Consider the following 18,288-nt stretch of genomic DNA (forward strand, 5'->3'; position numbering starts at 1 on the left):
TTTTTGCTTACGTCATTTATCGTGTCCGATAACGGTTGGTCATAAGGATTGCGATATTTTAGAAGGTTCTGTTCACGTCACGGCACCTGCAAATATTATTTTATAAAGTAATAAACATAATTTACCAACAATAATTATAACAATTATTAATACATCTTGAAATGAGTCTTAGCACATTAAATTAGGAAACATAAATTCCAAAACGCATACTGCCACATTACAATTATGAATCTTGCATAGCATCATAATTATTCCTATAGACTCTAGACCACCCTGATAATCTTACAGATGAATGGTTCGTAAAATGTTCATTCATCCGTTTCATTTTTCTTCCTTCATTTTAATTTATCTTTTAAGGGATTTCCTGAAGATCAAAATAAACATCCGAGTCCAAAGACCACCAACTATCCTTTATTCACACCAACGTGCTAACAGTAGCTTTAATCGACAGGATATTGCTGCTCACACCTTTCTCGCTCTGAAGTGTCGGTTAGGTGAATTAATTTCACTGTTCCTTTTGCTCAATCCTTTGTAAAAATAATTTTCTTTTTTCTCTCTTGTAACCGCTGAGCGGTCGACGAGAACGATCGTTTTGTGTCAGAATGTATCACCCACACTAAGGCTATTATGACGGATCGACAATAATGCACAACTACCACCGTCCGTTATGGCACACCCAGCTGATCTGACAACTACGACGATTCCGAAGTAGCCAATAGAACTGTCAAATATAACAGGGCCACAAACGTCATCTGTCGTCTACTTACAAGCTCAACCGTTTTGAGCGCACAGCAAACGAACAACCTGATCGTACTCATCATCAATTAAAGAAAATCAATGAAAGACGCAATCCTTCCCCGATGCTGCTGAGCCCCAGGAGCGTGTGTAAGCTGTCGGTTTGCTTTTTTTGCCAGCCCTACCCATGTTTAAAAGGGCCCGCTCTGTAAAAGTGTTGCCTCCGTTAAAAGGCCAATCAACGAAACTGACAGCTAACAATTACCACGCGCTGTATCGAACGTTTGCACCACGGTGTGCAGCAAAGTGCGATGCAGGAAAGCGCACAAGAGCGCCCAAATCAACCCTGATCGTCGATTGCTCCAATCGAACGGGTTAACTTGTTCGTCGTTGATGTTGATTTTCCGCCAGGCTACATGTCTCCAGTATTGCGTGGGCCGTTTTAGATACTTCCTGATGATTGGGCTGACTGTTGTGCAGCCCGCGCAACGGCCAATAAGTTCATGAGGCTTGGCCTCTCGGTGCATGTGTTGGCAACTTCGAGAGATCGGCATCTGCACCTGCCAAATTATGAGAATTGAAAGGGTATCTCAGTTGGTAGCTTATTGCGTATTGCTTTACCAATTTATTGTATAGAACGAAACTAGAAATGAAACAGAAATGATGCATAAATAGCTACAAACTTTTGAAACTATTTGTTTTAAAATAAAGTCTTTCTGTATAAACCCTTTTCTAACATTGATACGAGTGATAGATTTAACCGATTTTGTCTGTCATCGCTAGACTTCCACAACGATCGGCATAGCTCGATTGATGCGAGTTTCATAGCCACAGGGTAGAATTTGCCACCCACTGCGAAGAAGATCGTTTCGTTCCAGCAGTCTGCAGCAAGCGTGAAACGGATTCATACACCCACCACATCGACTGTCTTGCAAAGTGAGCTGTGCTGTGTTCTCTTCCTTTCGCTCGTATCAACCTGATGATTATTGATCGTATATTTGGATAACATTTCGTTGGAAAGCATGTTATATCCGGGATGCGTTGCACTTTAGTTGAATATTCACAGTTAAACAGTGAATCGGGCTGTAGGAGGTTGTTTGTTATGAAATTATTGCACTGAAATGTTTTAAATTTGTTTTCCTGTGTTAATAGAAAAGCCAACGTATAATTGATTTTTTTATAACAGTAATGACAAAAGTCCCCATGAATTGTTTTTTAATCGGAATATACAATAAATCTGAGATAAGCGAATGCTTTTCAGAAAAAGCTTTTTATTTTTTTTCTTGACCCTAAAACATTATTCACTTGGTTTTGACATACGGAGGAAAACCCTTTCAAGGCACGCGTTAAGGCCGCAGTGAAATTTGACGTGAAGTTTTGGAGTTTTCTGCTCTATTTTAATATTTTTTTTATCAGAATATGGCTTATTATGGCACCAAAAGATAGGATATTAAATTCCCCAACGATCTAGGCTGTAAAAATATTGAATAAACTAAATGCATTTGTCTGCTTTGTTCACGGTGAAAAAATAATGATCATCGGGGAATGAAAAAGAAATGCATTTAAATAATTATTTTAGCAGGTCTAAAGTCTCAATAGTTGTGTAATTGAAAATCCTTTCTTTTGGTGTATATTCAATATTCTGATAAATATTCAATGAAATATAGCAAAAAAAACCCAAAATTTCACGTCCAATTTCACTGGAGCTTTAACGCGGGCTAGAAAAGGGTTTTCCCCCATATGTCAAAACCAAGTGAGTAAAGTTTTAGGGTCAAGAAAAAAATAACGTTGCTGAAAAGCATTCACGCATTCAGCGAGCAAAATTTCACGTTCACTTTCACGCAAGGTCTAAAGCAACCTTTAGGTTGTAACCTTTATAACGATCATGAGCGTTTGTTCAATCGAGATCGTCACACTTATGTTCAACTAGAATAGTAAAATAATTTATATAACTAAAAATATTTTATTTTACAATAATCATTCAAAAAACATTCAAATTCAATCTACAATATCAATTACTGTTTTTTTATCAATCAATATTTTTTTTATTTTCTTCCATTACAGTGTTCAAACGTAGCATCGAAATCGGTTTACATTCGGCGCCAACACCAAATATAGGATTTTCTAAGGTATTTTTTTCTGTACACTCAACGATACATTCCCACGACTTGCTGAAACATATGCACCCGCATAATACCTCTATTATTAGTGTATGAATGAATGAATCTATCAACTAGCATATAAATGAAACCACGGTTGTACGGGATCCTGTGTTGTTTGCAGTATCCCAAACGCATGCATTAATTTTGCAGCTATTGAATCATCGTTCAGCAGTCAGTTTGCTAATTGCATGCCCTACTCGATTAATTTAGCAACGGACCGCTGAGAAATATCTCCGTTTTCCCTTTTCATGCATACACACACTGAGCATTAGTACTTCTCAGGTAGTATGACTTACCCAATCCATATACTTAACTACTCCCATGAGAAACCCAAAGAAAAAACACTTTCATTTTGGAACCGGAAAAAGGCGTAGGTGTCCAATCTAAGTTAATGGGATAATGCCCAGCGACCAGGATACACGAGGTGAGTCTGGAATTCATTCAACACGAAGCGGAAAAAGGAGGCTCTGTTGTGAATGAAACTTTCAGCTAAGGAATGGCTCTTGTAGTACCGATGTAGCACTCTTCTGTACCCCCTGCGTTGGATGTCGATTGCAAAAATGATTTTCATAGACGAAAAATTAAATACATGCTGCGAGCCTAAAGCCGATGAGTTGTAATTATAATTGATCGATTTGGGTGCAAAGTAATGGAAGAGGAATGGGAAAGGAAATAGCAGTGTGTGTGTGTGTTTGTGTATGTGAATGTGTTTTCCTCCCTCCCAATAGGTGAGGTGATATGGGTAGGTTCCCATGCATGGAGTTCGCTTAGCGATGGGATTGTAACGATTCCCGAACGTGACATGCCGCTGATTGAGCTAGTGAGTTTTGATGAGACGCATGAAAACAGAGGAGAGGCTTAGTTTTTAAGTTGGAGCTCATCGTCCGTTTAATGCTGTGAAACTGGGCCAACTTTGTAGGAGGTGGATGGGTGTTGAGAAGCTCGTTAGAGCGAACGAAAGTAGTCATCAGTGGGAACTGACGGTCCAATTCTCCCGCTGTGCACTTCATTGATTTGTTAGCATTGGTTGATACGATGGAATGTTTTTATTTAGGTTGTTAGGTGTATTTAACATAAAGATATAATTTAATATAATCCAAAAATAATACTCTTTAATAGTAAATCCATCCTTCTAAGTGAGAAATAGATCGTTTGAAACAGATCTGACACTCATTCATAATTCATTCAGAAAAGTAGTACCATAAAAATCAGCTCTTGCATGATTGATTTTTCGTTCGAAGACAATTTAACCTGTGTGGTGAAATGATACGGCGACCACAGCCAAACCTTTTCCTCTAGTTATGTTCAAACACCCAATTAAAGCACCGGGCGGCTAGAAACACTGAACCAACAAGTCCGATCGATCTACGTCGCGGTTGCGTACACTCCCTCACTAGAAGGTGATTTATGACGCGCTCATTTACAGGCGCACTTCCTCGTTTCCGATCCTTGCTTACGAAAATCCTCCTGCTTGACTCTTGGCTCCCCCAAAACAAAGCCCAACACAACTTGCAAGCGTTCGGTGTGACATCACTTTCACAAAACGGTACCAAACCGTAGCGATGCAGTCGTCTGAGGCACAGCATATGCCCAACCGTGAATGTAACAGGAACACAAAACGAGAGCATTTCCCCTGAACGTTTGAAACACGAGATGGAATAAAACTGAGACCGTCGCTGAAAACAACCCATCAACAGCTCGTTTTGCGAAGTGAAGGGAAAGAATTACAACCAAATCATCACGTTACCACTTTAAAGCTTAACTTCGTTTCAAACATTGCTGGCAAGCTTCAACGGATACGTTTTCGTGCATCTGGCACCTATTTCTCTTTGCTGTCCTTCTGGACTCGTAGGTCCTACGTCAATTGGCCGATCAGTTTCATTTTCCATTTTCAGTCACTCTGTCGCTATCGATATCGCCAGCTAATTCTTCAAATCGAAAGACTCATTTCATGAGTAATACGGTTCCTCAGCACAATGGTGAATAAACGGAAGGGGGTGGTAAACGTACGCAAAGTAAGTCTGAAAGCTTTTGTTTTATCGCGAATGGAAGTTAATCGGCTTCTGAAAGATTATTTTTCGTAATACTGAAATTCTTTTTTTCCAAAATGTTTCCTTTCTGTAGGATCCAGCGAAACAGAGCGTCAGCTCAGGAAGCGTATGTTTTGGGTTTATATTGTGTTTTCCCTATTGAACTGGCCGATTTTTTGTTTCAATTATTGAGCCAAGTGTAACTGTCCATTCTTCAGAATTGCAACATTGTTGCAGTTTATTCACATGAAACACAATAAGAGCCCAATTATACGGACTAGGGAACAATTTAAGGTCTGGATGGCGTAACATCATTCCCTTGAAGGAGAAAATTAAACTCCAATTAGCTGTCCAGTATCATACAATGTCTCAAATTGAAGAAGTGAGTTTAGAGAAATACATAATGTCACTTAATTTAAAGTTCTACCCAGCACTCGAGACCAACCAAAGGGAAAACGGTTTAATTTTTATTCAAAAACGGTTTTATCCACTCGTTTTTAGTCCATGTTTACAAGATTTGAACCGTAAATTTGTCTGACCTGATCTCATTTCCTTTTCCACACGGGGTGACTCACAAACCAGAGCTAATCGATTAGATCACGCAACCTGTCGGCCGGGGATGGATGATTGTTGTCAAACTGACCGCAAAGCGTCCGTCTCATGGCAATTACATGCCATCAAACAGCGTAGTACGTTGGAATCGTCATTGTAGTCGACCTCGACAGAGCATCAAAAAAGGGCGAAATCGTATACTATTTGCACCTCCTTAGCCATTGTACGAAGGGCGATTAGCGGCAATCGAATCATTCCCGATTCATTCATTTGCCAGGCCAATTTCCTGTTTTCGATCAATTCCTCCCAAGTGGTACGCTTAGACAAGTTAAACCTTAAGAAGTAGGCTATTTAACAGGGGAGATACCAAAACGAGCACTGTCTCCAGGCCGAAAAAACGGCCAAAACCAAATCAATCGAACCTATTACCTCACGCCCAAACGAAAACGCGGGTAAGCTCTGCGAGTGTCGTTCCAAAACGGGGGTGACGGGATCCTCGCTGGAGGACGACCACTTCTGTCCGACGGCTGAACGTCTGCTTCAGTCACATTTCCTAATGCGTCTAATGGAACGATTAATCATAATCATCCATTTCGCTCTAGTGCCGGCGCACTTATCTCACTCACTCCGGCACGGGGATGGTTCCGTCTGCGCCAACCCAAAACGAAGCTTACTCTCGATTGCGATTGGGTGGTCACTGGTCACGTACACGGTCGCAAACCAGGCGAGTGCTTCCCTTTTTTGGGGTGAGGGTCCCGAAGATCGTTTGCTTATATTTATTGCATTAACAATGAATTAATCATTTTCGCCCGAGGGAAAAGCCTGGAAAACGAGTGATTGAAATGGGACGTGAAATGGAATGAAATGGAAAACTTCGACAAGCACTAAAGTAAACAGAAACGTTGTACGGGCTTGATGCTTGCAGGGACAATAGAGCCCCACACGATGTCCGAGGGTCAACGGGTTGCTGGAGAGTATATGTGTCTGTGTATATGCTGGCTCAAAGTTAACGAGGCTCTTGCGAACTCCAAATGGTGCAGAGCTTTGAAGATATCCACGATGCCCATTTAAGGCTGCGGATTGTTACAGACGCGCTCATGTGCATATTGGGTTTGCGATGGGCTTCAGTATGTGTTGTATACTTATGGATTGGTGCAAGTGGAGGATTGAGATATATAAATTAAAAAAAATTACGTCTTAATATGAATAGTTTCATAAATTAACTCAATACACTCTTTCGTTCATTTCCAAAGAAAGACAAGAAACCATTTAGTTAATACAGCTCTTAAATCTAAAATTCGTCCTCCAATTATACGAATCTCTTAATGTAATACTTTTGTATTAATCGCACATATAACTACCATCCTATTTCAGCAAATCCCTCAAGCCACAGAGCGTTCTGCTAAAATCTACAGCTGACCCAGTTTCCACGGTCTTCGGTGTGGCGATGCAGCTCAATTCTTCGTAGCTACCAAAGAAACTGAAGCTTCACACAGTTGTTTACGTCCGCACTGGATCTTTGGGCTGTTGTGTGTCATGCTTTGTCTTCTTCTATCATACAGACTTGATGGGATATGCATGTTTCCATTTATTTTTTTCACAAACAAAACTGGATGTACGTTTGAAGGGGTTTCAGGATGACAGGGAGCGATTGGAAAATCCATTTACACGGTTTGTTAAGTGTTGACATGCGTCGGAATTGTGCACGAGAATACGAGAAATAAAATCCCCTAAGTAATACAGATCTGCTTTCAAGAAAGGCTATTGAAACTGTGTTTTAGCTTAATCGGTTTTATTTTGTTAGTGTAGCGTAGTGTATATTCTGATTTTATGTCTCGTTAACTCTGTTAGAAGTATCTTTTGTATTGTAGTAGCGCCGATTCCCCGTTCGAATTATGATCGAGATAGGACCGGAATTTCCATAACGCAGAACCGATCAATACCCGGATCTGGAGAGAAATAACTGTTTTTTTTCTACATGCGGGATTCCATGCATCAAAACAAAAAATGCTTTGGTGGGATTCACATTAGGATAAATAACAACCATACAATGTTATTCTCAGGTTCTACGCTGTCATCATAGTGATGACAAATCACTCGACTGGATAGGTTTCATTTGAACTGTGGATAAGATGATCAAGGATATTGATCACTAAGCAGCAAAGAACGATATCCCAGAATCACTGATCTCATCTCAGATGTATGGGATTTCGAGCGCAAAGAGCTCCAACAATGCAAGGAAACGACACACTTATGGTATATGAATGATGCAGTGCAGTTATGAATTGTTTTATTACCCTCGATACATCTTCACCGTTGTGAGAAACAATTCAGCTATGCTAGCAGCAAGCATATATCGCTAAACAAACGAATTATCAGTTGGAATACTTCAGCATACCTTCTTCACCGTAAAGTACGTTCGTCAAACATATACCACCGTCTCAGTGTATAAACCATTCGCTCCATCATACGAAGAATGGCAGGATATAAATTGCAGCAATAAGCAATGGCAACTTGCATGCACCCCAAATCACATGCAATCATCTCGCACACCGATCGATAATCGATTATTGTTTACTTTTATTTCATCGACAATGATCACCGATTGTTAGTTCCCGTCCTGTTGCACTCTGCCACCCTGCAAGCACTGTCGATCTGCATCGCACTTCTTGGCCAGTTTGCTTGGTACGGTACAGTGCAAGAGCTTTAAAGATTGCTCAACCCACAGTCAATAGATTTATTTATTTCTATAACTGTTGCACTCAACAATTACTGCTTCCATTATGCACCTTCACCATGGGCGCATAGCGAAGGGTAATGGTTACGCTGTACCGTTCCTTTGATCGCTTTTTCGTCTCCGGTACTGATCGCAGAATAGCGAACGAAAACTACTGACGGTGCTACTCGAGTAGCTATTTTATGTGCCTGATGGGAAAAAGATCGTTTGATCGATTGTTTCGTGATGGGTTGTCCGGGACTAGCGGGACAGAAGAAACGGGTAAATGGGATCAGTGAGATTGGTACAGTAGTGTAAGTTTGCGATTCACATCTACGTGATCGTTGGCGTATGTACATTAGCGAGTTTTGTCTCAATTTAGTGGTGATGAAATATTGTACTCTGTATTAAGCCGGTAACAAAGTTTGTGAAGCCGTTTGGTCAAGGTCTATGGAGAAAATGCTTCATCTGTGAATTTGTACACAACAGGAAATATAGCAAACAGTATTTCTTTATTATGCTTTTATGGTCATTTTATTTGAAATCATGAATTGAATATTATTATTAATCTTATAAAGTTATAATAATAATAGTTATTACTATTATATTTATTACTATTACTATTAGTAATTATAGTTATTACAAAGATAATTGTAATATTCATGTTTTAATCTTGACAAATCGCACTAACGCAAGGGAAATGATCTTTGCTGATTTAATAAACGTTAAATTTCGCACATATTTTCGATGGATTTCCGGTTCCTATCATACTGTAGGCGTATACACTACGTCAAACCAATCACTATAGCTAGCAGTGAGACACTTCAACACGGGAACTCCAAACGCGGTCAACTTAAAACGACTTTTGTTATATGTGACGCCGGTTCAAGAAAGCAAAGAGCTCAGGGACCTAAATTTCGTTCCGATAAAGCGAATCACAAAGTATGCGCCACCGTGTAGGCTCCAACATGATGCGGATTACGATGCGCCCGTGATTCGAACCCGATTGGCAATCGTATGGGAACCAGGTGGAGTGTTGTTTGTGGTCCCGTGTGAACAGTGGCTCGAACACTCTCGAACGCTCTCACAGGGCTCTCGAAAATGGGAGGCTTTAGGGAGCGCAGGAATGTCACTCGCGGAGATTGATTTGATTGGGAAATTTGATGATTTGTCAGGTTTACGTAAGTGGCTGAACCGAGCTAAGTGACGAGATGTCAAGCCGCGCGCAGCTTCCTGACCGGATTGGCGGCGGGATTTAAAATATTGATTTCCCCTCGCATCGTCGCTCCCACATTTGTAGTATGTAGTCGTAGCTTAACACAACGGCAGGATGACTTATTAAGGTGTCGTTTTTTTTCTTCTGAAATGCTGCTGGCCATGTTCTTGCTGATCGTTTGTTTGTTCTGGTTTCTTTAATTTTCCTTTCATTTCTCCCTCCTTTCCATTTCAGGCACTATCTGGATTCCTTATGATGCTCACACAGAACGGAAAGCTGCTGTACATTTCTGATAATGCTGCCGAATATTTGGGCCACTCGATGGTAAGTCCCCGGGGAACGCTTCGTGTAGGGGCAACCGATGAATCATTCAACGATTAATGGATGTATGAGAGATCTTGAGTATTGAAGAAATGCGGCAAAACTAGAGTAGCCTTTCATTGCGAAAGGCCCGAATTAATCGGGTATGATTAGGTTGGGGTCTATTGGTCACTACTGGGCGTTTGGTAAGGTGCTTGAGTGATCATGGTATTACATATTGGTAGCGAGTTTTACTTATTTCAATTCACATTGTGGATGTTTTATAAATTATTGTGTCTTTTTTATCATAACCCATACCATAGTGATATTTTTCAGTGATTTAAAACAAAAGACTTCAATCACACTTCAAGCTTCAAACTTTTTTATATACTAAGCATAAAAACAAATACCTATGATTGCTTAAAACATACCAAATATTGCACACTAGGTTCCAAGCACACATTCAGCCTGTTTTCAATCGATAGGGAAATCCCCCCAAGGAGGGTATTTTGAACTTTTTGGGGGAAAATTTGCGACCAATTCAGTGCAAGGCTGCAGAAAGGTTGAAAACCACTGGCCTAGACTGATCTGCTTCAAATACGTCTTCTGCCGTTGTTTACTGAAGCTCATGCACGGCAACGTAATCTGACGGGATCCCATTTTCTGCATTGTAAATATCGCGTTAATTGCGTGCTAGCCTTACACCTTTATGCTTCAATCGTACGTAGCTACGGGACGGGAGAAGTAGCTACGACTGAAGTGCCTCCTATCACAAGAACCAACCAGGGAGCGATTCCCTTCACTGACCCAACCACCGCTGGTAAGGACACATACTCACTACTCGACCAGCTGCTTCCAGGTAGGGAATGTGGCGGTTTGTCTGCTAAGCCGCCTGATAATGGACACAGACCACAGCATAAAAGGGCAGCATGAACCACGAGGAACAATAACGCAACTGCCCCCTGCTCCCTCCCTGCAAGCAATGGACGAGAGAAGTTGAGCCGCGAAGGCGAGAAAGATATCATCTTAAATTTCGCACCACGGCAATTTGTTAAAAAGCGCATCCGATCATATTACAATCCCCGCGACTGCCGCACGTCTGCTCGCACCACCGCTGGGTCGATGAAGAAGCCCTCCCATGGTCGCTTCCTGGGAAACAATTTCGGAGTCACCTCTTGACTCTTGACGCTGACGACGCTACGCGGCTGACCAACTGACGATCATCGATGGTGGTTGCGTTTGCTGGCCTCTCTGTACCATTGCCATGGACGGTTGCTGCAGCTCGCGCAAGTCTCGTGTGCCTGTGAAATATGATTGTTTTGATGTTTATTCTTTTCTCTGTGTGCACCCATTGCAATGGAATTCAAGAACGAACACTCGATAAAAGTGTGGAAGAGTGCGATGCAAAGCTCTTGGGAGAGTTTTCTGCGAGTGTCTGTTTATTACAGGAAGCTTGTACCTATAAGCAACCACTCCGGAAACTGTGATGGTGATGGTAGAAGTCATAAAAACTCCTCTCAATTCTGATGTACGAAAGTAGGAAAAAACAGGCAAAAATATGATTATGTCTGGCGAGATTATTGTGAAGTGTCAGTGCAGGGATGTTAGCAGCCGAAGCAGCAGCAGCAGCAACAGTAGGGGCAAATGCATCCCAAGTGCAGCTGCTTGCATTTCATTCCCCTTCATTTCAAAACGAGGCTGCAAGTATAAAGCGTACAATCCGGCAAACGCTCCACGCAGTGAAGTATGTGTTCGAATCAGAATTGAATCTAGCGGGCAGACTGGCAGGAAGCGAAACTTTTATGAACCTCGCCCGAATGATGAACGAAGGAAGGCATGAATATATCTCGAGGCCCGCTGATGGGTGGACGAACGACTCTGGGCGTACGATAACGAGGTGTGAAACGGGAAAACAAATCAACTGACTTTGCGTTGTAAAATGCACACTTTTTGGCAAAGGAAGCACTGGGTAAGAAAAACATAGCACGCTCGCCGTGAAGGGCACACTTCACTCATAACCCTGCCATCGGGCTTAATGGCTAAATGCTCGAACCCGATGCTAACGATAATGGATTGGCTTTTAATATCGTTCACCAGCTTGCTTGTTGTTTTTTTTCTTTGCTCCGTTTGAGGGCTGCATTTACTCTTTTTTTATTCGTTTCTACCCCCACTGACACTGACACTGACCGCGAAATGTGGTTCCCCATGGTGCGCAGGCCAATTTTGCATACCATGAGAGCGGGTGTGTTATATTCGGTCACACCAGGACGCTCGCGCACGGCTTCGAGTCCAGCCTGTCTGCGAGGGTGACGATGATTAACAGGCTGATAAGCTGATTAAGAAGCTGATCATCTCGCTCCGCTGTGTAGCGGTGAAATGAAATGCATTAAATCGATCGGATGCACCGCAATCGGGCGAAGGAAAACAATCGCGATGAAGGGCAAACAGCGCAAATATAGCAGCTGGGTGGGTGTTGATTGAGGAGTGTGAAAACCGCAACACACTTTTCTTTCTTTTTTCCTTTTGCTCATTATCAAAGAATGGCATGTACGGAATGCATTCCCTGCAACTCGTGGATTGAAAAAACTTGACCAAAAACCGCAACAACGATTGGTTGGTTGGTTTGAATTAGCAATTCAATTTATTTTCACGCCAAATTGAGCACGGAAGCGTAATTTGTCTAGCCGTAAGGAGCAACCTCGAGCCCTGTGCAATTCAAACACTGTGGATTATCGTTCGTTTGGTTTTGTTGTTTCACCATCAGACTCGTCGACAATTGTGTAAAATTACAGTGATAGCTAAGTATCATCAAGACAGTCGGTAAAGTGTTTTATACTACATAGCGGATGTATGATTTCCTCAACGGGCTTCATTTTCTTCCCTAGAAAATATTTAATTTAACAAAGATAGCGATTTTAGATCTGCTATAAACCAATCGTTTGTTCAATAAACAATACAACAACCACACTTTAATGGCGACAGCATCCACGATCCCACGAAACACTCCTTAACATGGCAACAACAATCTCTTAACATGCCGCATGTATCGGTACATCACTGATCCACCCATGGCCACCCGTTGCCGTCCTCTCCTCCACCGACCGGTACAAGCGATCACGGCACATTATTCAAATTCTCAGCAGCTGTCATGCAGAACGGTGACATCTCTATGCTGATTGGAGGCATCGGTTCGCGGAACGTTACCGTCCCCGGTGTCCTTTTCGCCCGTTCACCACAAACATGCTATGCCTGTTGGCACATATTTAGCGTATCGTTGCTGCAAATGTCTGCTATGCAAATGGTGGGCTATGGTTGGCGATATCTTTTTAGCAACAAATGTCTGATGTTTCTCATCGCTTCGATCGTCTTTACGAAAGATTCAATAGATTGGAAGCTTTTTTTTTGTTGGAAGCCAAGCCTTTTTTAACCTCTATTTTAAAAAGGCATTTGTAACTCTTTATAAGAGTTGTCTTGAAGTTTAATAAACATTTAAAAAAATGGAAATAAAAAACAATAATTCAACTCTTTTGGATAAATTATACTTCAATGTACCTTAAAATTCCTAAAACGACCACTCTTAAATAAACCGAAATGGCTACTAACTCACTCATCCACTGACAGCGAACAGTTTGTCAAATGCCTTTCAGCTGCGGGACAGAGTTATGATGAGATGTACGGTTCGTCGCTTGCGTGATCCATTGTGATCCTTCCGTGACATCTGTTGTAATGCATGGCATCTGGCCGTTTCTAGGAAAAGAGGCAAATTTCCATAAACCCTGATCTTAGCTGTACAAACCCACCGAGGCTAAAGGGACGATAAATGACAACGCATGACACACTCCAAAACTCCTTTCTTGGACCAGGGCACACAGATCCCAGAGCGTTACGGCTCCAAGTGTACCCCCTTCTCACGTACATATGTTCCGGGAGCTAGATTTCTCAGCCAAACCGCTGCGCAAAACGGCTCCGGATTTGGGTCGCATTAAGTAACGGCCTCAACCGCCCCATGGCGCCCTTCTCTTGTGTGTTCCTCGAGTCCGCATGGAAGCTATGTGAAAGGTCACACACATAGGAAGGGCTCTGGTCTTGTACGTACGTAGCTAGCAGTTCCAGCCCCATGGTGAGCGAAAACACAAGCGCATGCGCGGTTTTGCATTAAGTGTGATAATGTCTGAACGTCCTGAACTTACGTCCTGGGTCCGGCAGCGTCCAAAAAATGATTGTTCTTTTCTTCACACAAGCTAACGCACTGCTAAACTGTTAAGCTGCTGTGATTGTGTGCACTCGTTGTGCACGGGCGGGTGGCGTACCCTGTTTGCTGCGTACGTATGATAACGCGTGACGGTACGGACGGCGAGACAATTGCCTCAATTGGTATAGAGGTGAGGCGCAAAGCGAACCTGGCAGAATGCGGTTTTACAGCATATTGTATGCTAAGTACTGCGGTACCCGGTGTACCGGGCTCCTTTCGTTCCACCCCGGTTGCGCGAATAGTGTCCGCAATGTATCATAATGCGCGCCAGGCGCAAAGGATCTCGTACCGCTGTTTAGCCTGGGAAGAATGGTGATTCGATGCTTACGCGAGAGTAAATGCAAAATACGTGCACCGGCGATACTTGTGGTAAGATATTAGCGTCACCAACTGTCACGCGTGTGTCGCTGGGTATGTGTAGAGTTTGCAGTTGTTTCGTTGTTGGGGCCCGCTGAACCTGAATTTTCGCCCTCGAGAAGGTGTTGACAATCGGACGGGTGCTTCGATAGTGAGGAGACCATGAGGCATTGAAGCATTTTATAGGAATAGTATACCTACTCGTAAATGAGAGGATAGATGTAAGAATCAATTAACCGTAAAGAAAAGTTTTTTGGAATAATGAAAGTATTTCAGATTGCAAATAAAAACTAACTAACAGACGAGTTTGAGAGTTAGAGAGTTGACTTTGACTCTTTACGGTAGATAATAATCAATTTATTGAAATAAGTAAAACATTAAACATAAACATCTAGAGCCTTACCTCATGATATTTTCAGCAACAAGTAAAATGGAAATTTCGTTGCTAAACAATTTCTAAAACTGTTTACAGTATATCGAAGGTATGGTACATGGTGCTGATTTACTAGTTATGTTTTCCTGTTCATTTTCCAACGGGAAAAGGAGGATTGCTTCAACTGAAAGTGTGTTACAGGTTAAATATACAAGCGCGCGACACTGTAGTTGACAATCAATTTTCAGCTCTGTCGATGTCCTATCAATACACCATCACCGTAAAGTTATGAGCCGTTGTGTTTTTGAGCAGGTCCGCTCAGGAATGCCATGCACTGCTTTGTGGGCCTTCCAACGCGACTCTGAAAATCGCCTGCAGAGCTGCGGAACACCGCTAACGACCAATTAATAGATACGTTAATTTATGTTCTAACGCTGTCCTGGCATGGTGGAGGCGTGCGGTACGGTACGACGCCGAACCGAGTAATCTAACTCAGCCGCAGCTTTGCGCTTATGCTTATCAGCTTACCGTCTGAGCGATCGATCGAACTTTCCTACCGCAGCCATGAAGGCTCATTAGACATCGGCAATCGGCATCGGCTCACAACCGTGACGACGATCGCGGTCGCACTTGGAATGACCCATTCTGCCGAGGTGCTGTGAGCCCCGCGTTGCATCTTTTGCACGCGAATGGAACGAAAGATTTGCTACCTCTCGCCCGTTCTGAATAGTGCGCACCCCTATTCCCACACACACACACACACACACACACACACAGAGGGTGCACAGCTCTCGACGGCGCACTTGTGGATTGTTTGCGCCTGCCTGATTCACGCTGATAACATCTGCGTCAGCCTTCACCACGTGCATACCCTTCCTTCCTGCCTGGTCCGCTTTTCCAGCATGCCGGCTGTCCCCTACGCTAGCGGGATGCGCAACGGTGGAGGAGTAGGTGGCCGAGTACATTGCAGGATTTTGCCTGAGACCTTCTCGCGTATTCCCCGAGCGCGATACGCGCGAGATGATGTACAGCGGTGGATTTGGCCGGCAGTTTTGAATAAATATAAATAATTCACCAACTGCCTGATCTAACGAACCGTTTCAGTGCGCGGGCAAACACAAGGAATGCACGGTGAGGTGAGGTTTAGGTCACCGATGGTAAACGGCAAACACATGCAACAAACACAAACCTTCTCGAACCAATCCCTAGCGAAATCCGTCTCTGTATCGAATCGCGCCGATTGAGGTTAAGGTTACAAACGGACGGTCGATCGGCCGGAGCTAGATGGCTGGCTGGTTCCTCGTGTTGCACTCGTCTCGCTCTGGGGGTCCTTGGTGCTCGTGGGCCGTGCTCCGAAACCGAAAGTGTCCCCAAGCAAGGCAAGCAGTCCCGGTGTGGGACACCCGTGAGCATTTAGGGCACGACGGTACGAAAGGTTGGCCGTTTGGCAGCGCTGGTGACATTTCGTCCGGCGGGACACCGAGTGGGTCAATAGAATTCCAGCAAAACGGTTGTGCGGCAGTTGTTCTGGTTGGCGTAAGGGAGTGGTTTTTCAAATCTGGAATACTCTGAGGAAGCTTATTGAATGGGGTGTGAATATTCAAAAGTCATCGTGTTCATCGTGTGTTTTGCCATAGTCGTAGAAAGCTTAAGTTTGCATTGTGGTAATTCGTTTGTTTTATTGAACGACTTATTGAAAAAGAAGTCTTACATGCTTAATTTAAAATTGAAAAAGAATAATAATAACCAACATCCAAACAAAACATGTCCCAAAAGCACCACTAATCATTCATTGCATTAATTCCCACTTACACAAAGCACTACTTCTAACCTTTCTAATCGTCGCTTCAGCTCACTCAAAGCGAAGCCGATTACCGCAGTGCAACAGTCTAGCCAAATAAATAACTCCAATAGTTCCGATCTTTTTTTTTAATCGTTCCACTCAAACCCGCACCCGCTGCCTTGATTTTTGTACTCCTGAATTATGTCACCCAGCGCCTGCCTGGGGTTAGAAAACTGAATTTATTGCAATCATTTTGGCTAATGGCATACGCAGCCAGGCTTAGCCAAAACAGTTTGAGGGTGGAAAAGGAAAACAAATCTGCACACAGTTTCAGCCGAAGTCAGGGTCTTAGTGGCGCATACGGATCTATTCCTCGCAGCAGTAGAAGCGACAGTTAAGACTGGCTGGTTAGTCGCGGTGCACAGTGTGAGCCAGCCGCTCTCGCACTAGAAGCCTAGGCAGTCGAGATAATTAATTGGTGTTCCGGCAGTAAATCTACTTAGAGCCATCGGCTTACTGGAAGTCGTAGCGTTCGAAGCGCAGTACATTTTTTCATATGCTATTTTGTGCTAATGTGGTCACACAGCCGTTGCAAATTTGAGAACATAAAAAAAGTCGAACGATACGATACAGCAATTGAGAAATGAGCTAAGGCTAGGGGATTTAAAACACGTTACGAACTTGTGTTGCATTGTTATTGTTGATGATTTGTAGCTGTGTAGGGTTTAAGCAGCAGAAATAATGAAAAGACTTCAACCAGCCGTAAAGCTACAAACTTTTGCAAAAGCAGTTAGAAAATTGTGTTACCAGTTACAAAATTACCAATCTAAACATCAACATCTAAACCAAAAAATGAGTTAAAATACTAATAATTAGTAATATTTGAACAGAATTACAGAATCTCAAAAGCCTCGCATGCAAAAACGAAGAGCTAAATTACATTAGTCTCAATTATATTCAAATTACTGTTTTGTGTGCAGGTTTGTACCATAAGATCGCTATACCGGATCAAGGTACCAACGTACAACTAGGTATTAATCGTTCGGTGGCTTCCTAAGCAGCACCAGTAGTGGGTTGCAGCTTGTACACGGGAAGCGTTCACGATTGGCGTAGGAAGCCAATAAATGATTGCGCACAATCATAATCACCGCTAATCGGGTTCGCATATAATAAACAGAATAATAAAACCTGCCCTGCGCCAGCGGTTCACCTTCTTTGCTCGCCATTCACGCGGTTTTGGATTGATCGGTTTCGGTACGGTGGCGCGTGAATAAACGCGCCAGGTGACGTTCGAAGTTTGCAAACGCGTGGTCGCACACACCGACCACCGTTGGACACATGCAGTGCAAAAGACACGCTGCGTAAGTGCACCATCTCTCTTACCCACAAACACAATCTAGCATCCGTTTCAAACGTCTTGCCAGATATACCCGTGCCCCGCGATGCGTCATTTGTCACCCCGTTTTCAGTTTTTCACCCCGTGTGGTGTTTTCAGTTTTTCTTCAATCCTCTTGCTCTACAAACTTTTTTCTATGTTGAGGATGGGTTGAGAATGAGTGTGTTTGTTAACCGGGTAAGAATAATTTTTCTTCAGAGTGCCACGTGCGAAATCTGCAGCTTGTAGCGGTTGGTTGGCGTGGCTCGCACGATCGTTGTACGATTTGAATGTTTGCTACATGTTTCACACAGTAATACATTGTTTTTCACGCGAGATTTCTGTTGTTGGGCCGTTCTTCTTCTGTCAAAAGGTCAATTTAGATCAGTTAAAAATCGGTCAAAAAATAATTCAACAGCAACAAATTGAACATGTTG

At 42.8% G+C, this 18,288-nt stretch overlaps 1 protein-coding gene across 5 annotated transcripts in view; it reads left to right on the forward strand.

Moving 5' to 3' along the window:
• The window catches only part of LOC1278785 (uncharacterized), a 100,801-nt gene that overhangs the window by 48,947 nt on the left and 33,566 nt on the right, over positions 1-18,288 (forward strand). For all 5 annotated transcript variants that reach the window (XM_061646628.1, XM_061646630.1, XM_061646629.1 and 2 more), the window contains exons 4-5: positions 2,800-2,864; positions 9,646-9,735. In XM_061646628.1, the coding sequence (XP_061502612.1) occupies positions 2,800-2,864; positions 9,646-9,735 (155 nt within the window). The remainder of the gene's footprint in view (positions 1-2,799; positions 2,865-9,645; positions 9,736-18,288) is intronic.

This window comes from Anopheles gambiae, chromosome 2, assembly GCF_943734735.2.
Source record: "Anopheles gambiae chromosome 2, idAnoGambNW_F1_1, whole genome shotgun sequence".
Lineage (NCBI taxonomy): Eukaryota > Metazoa > Arthropoda > Insecta > Diptera > Culicidae > Anopheles > Anopheles gambiae.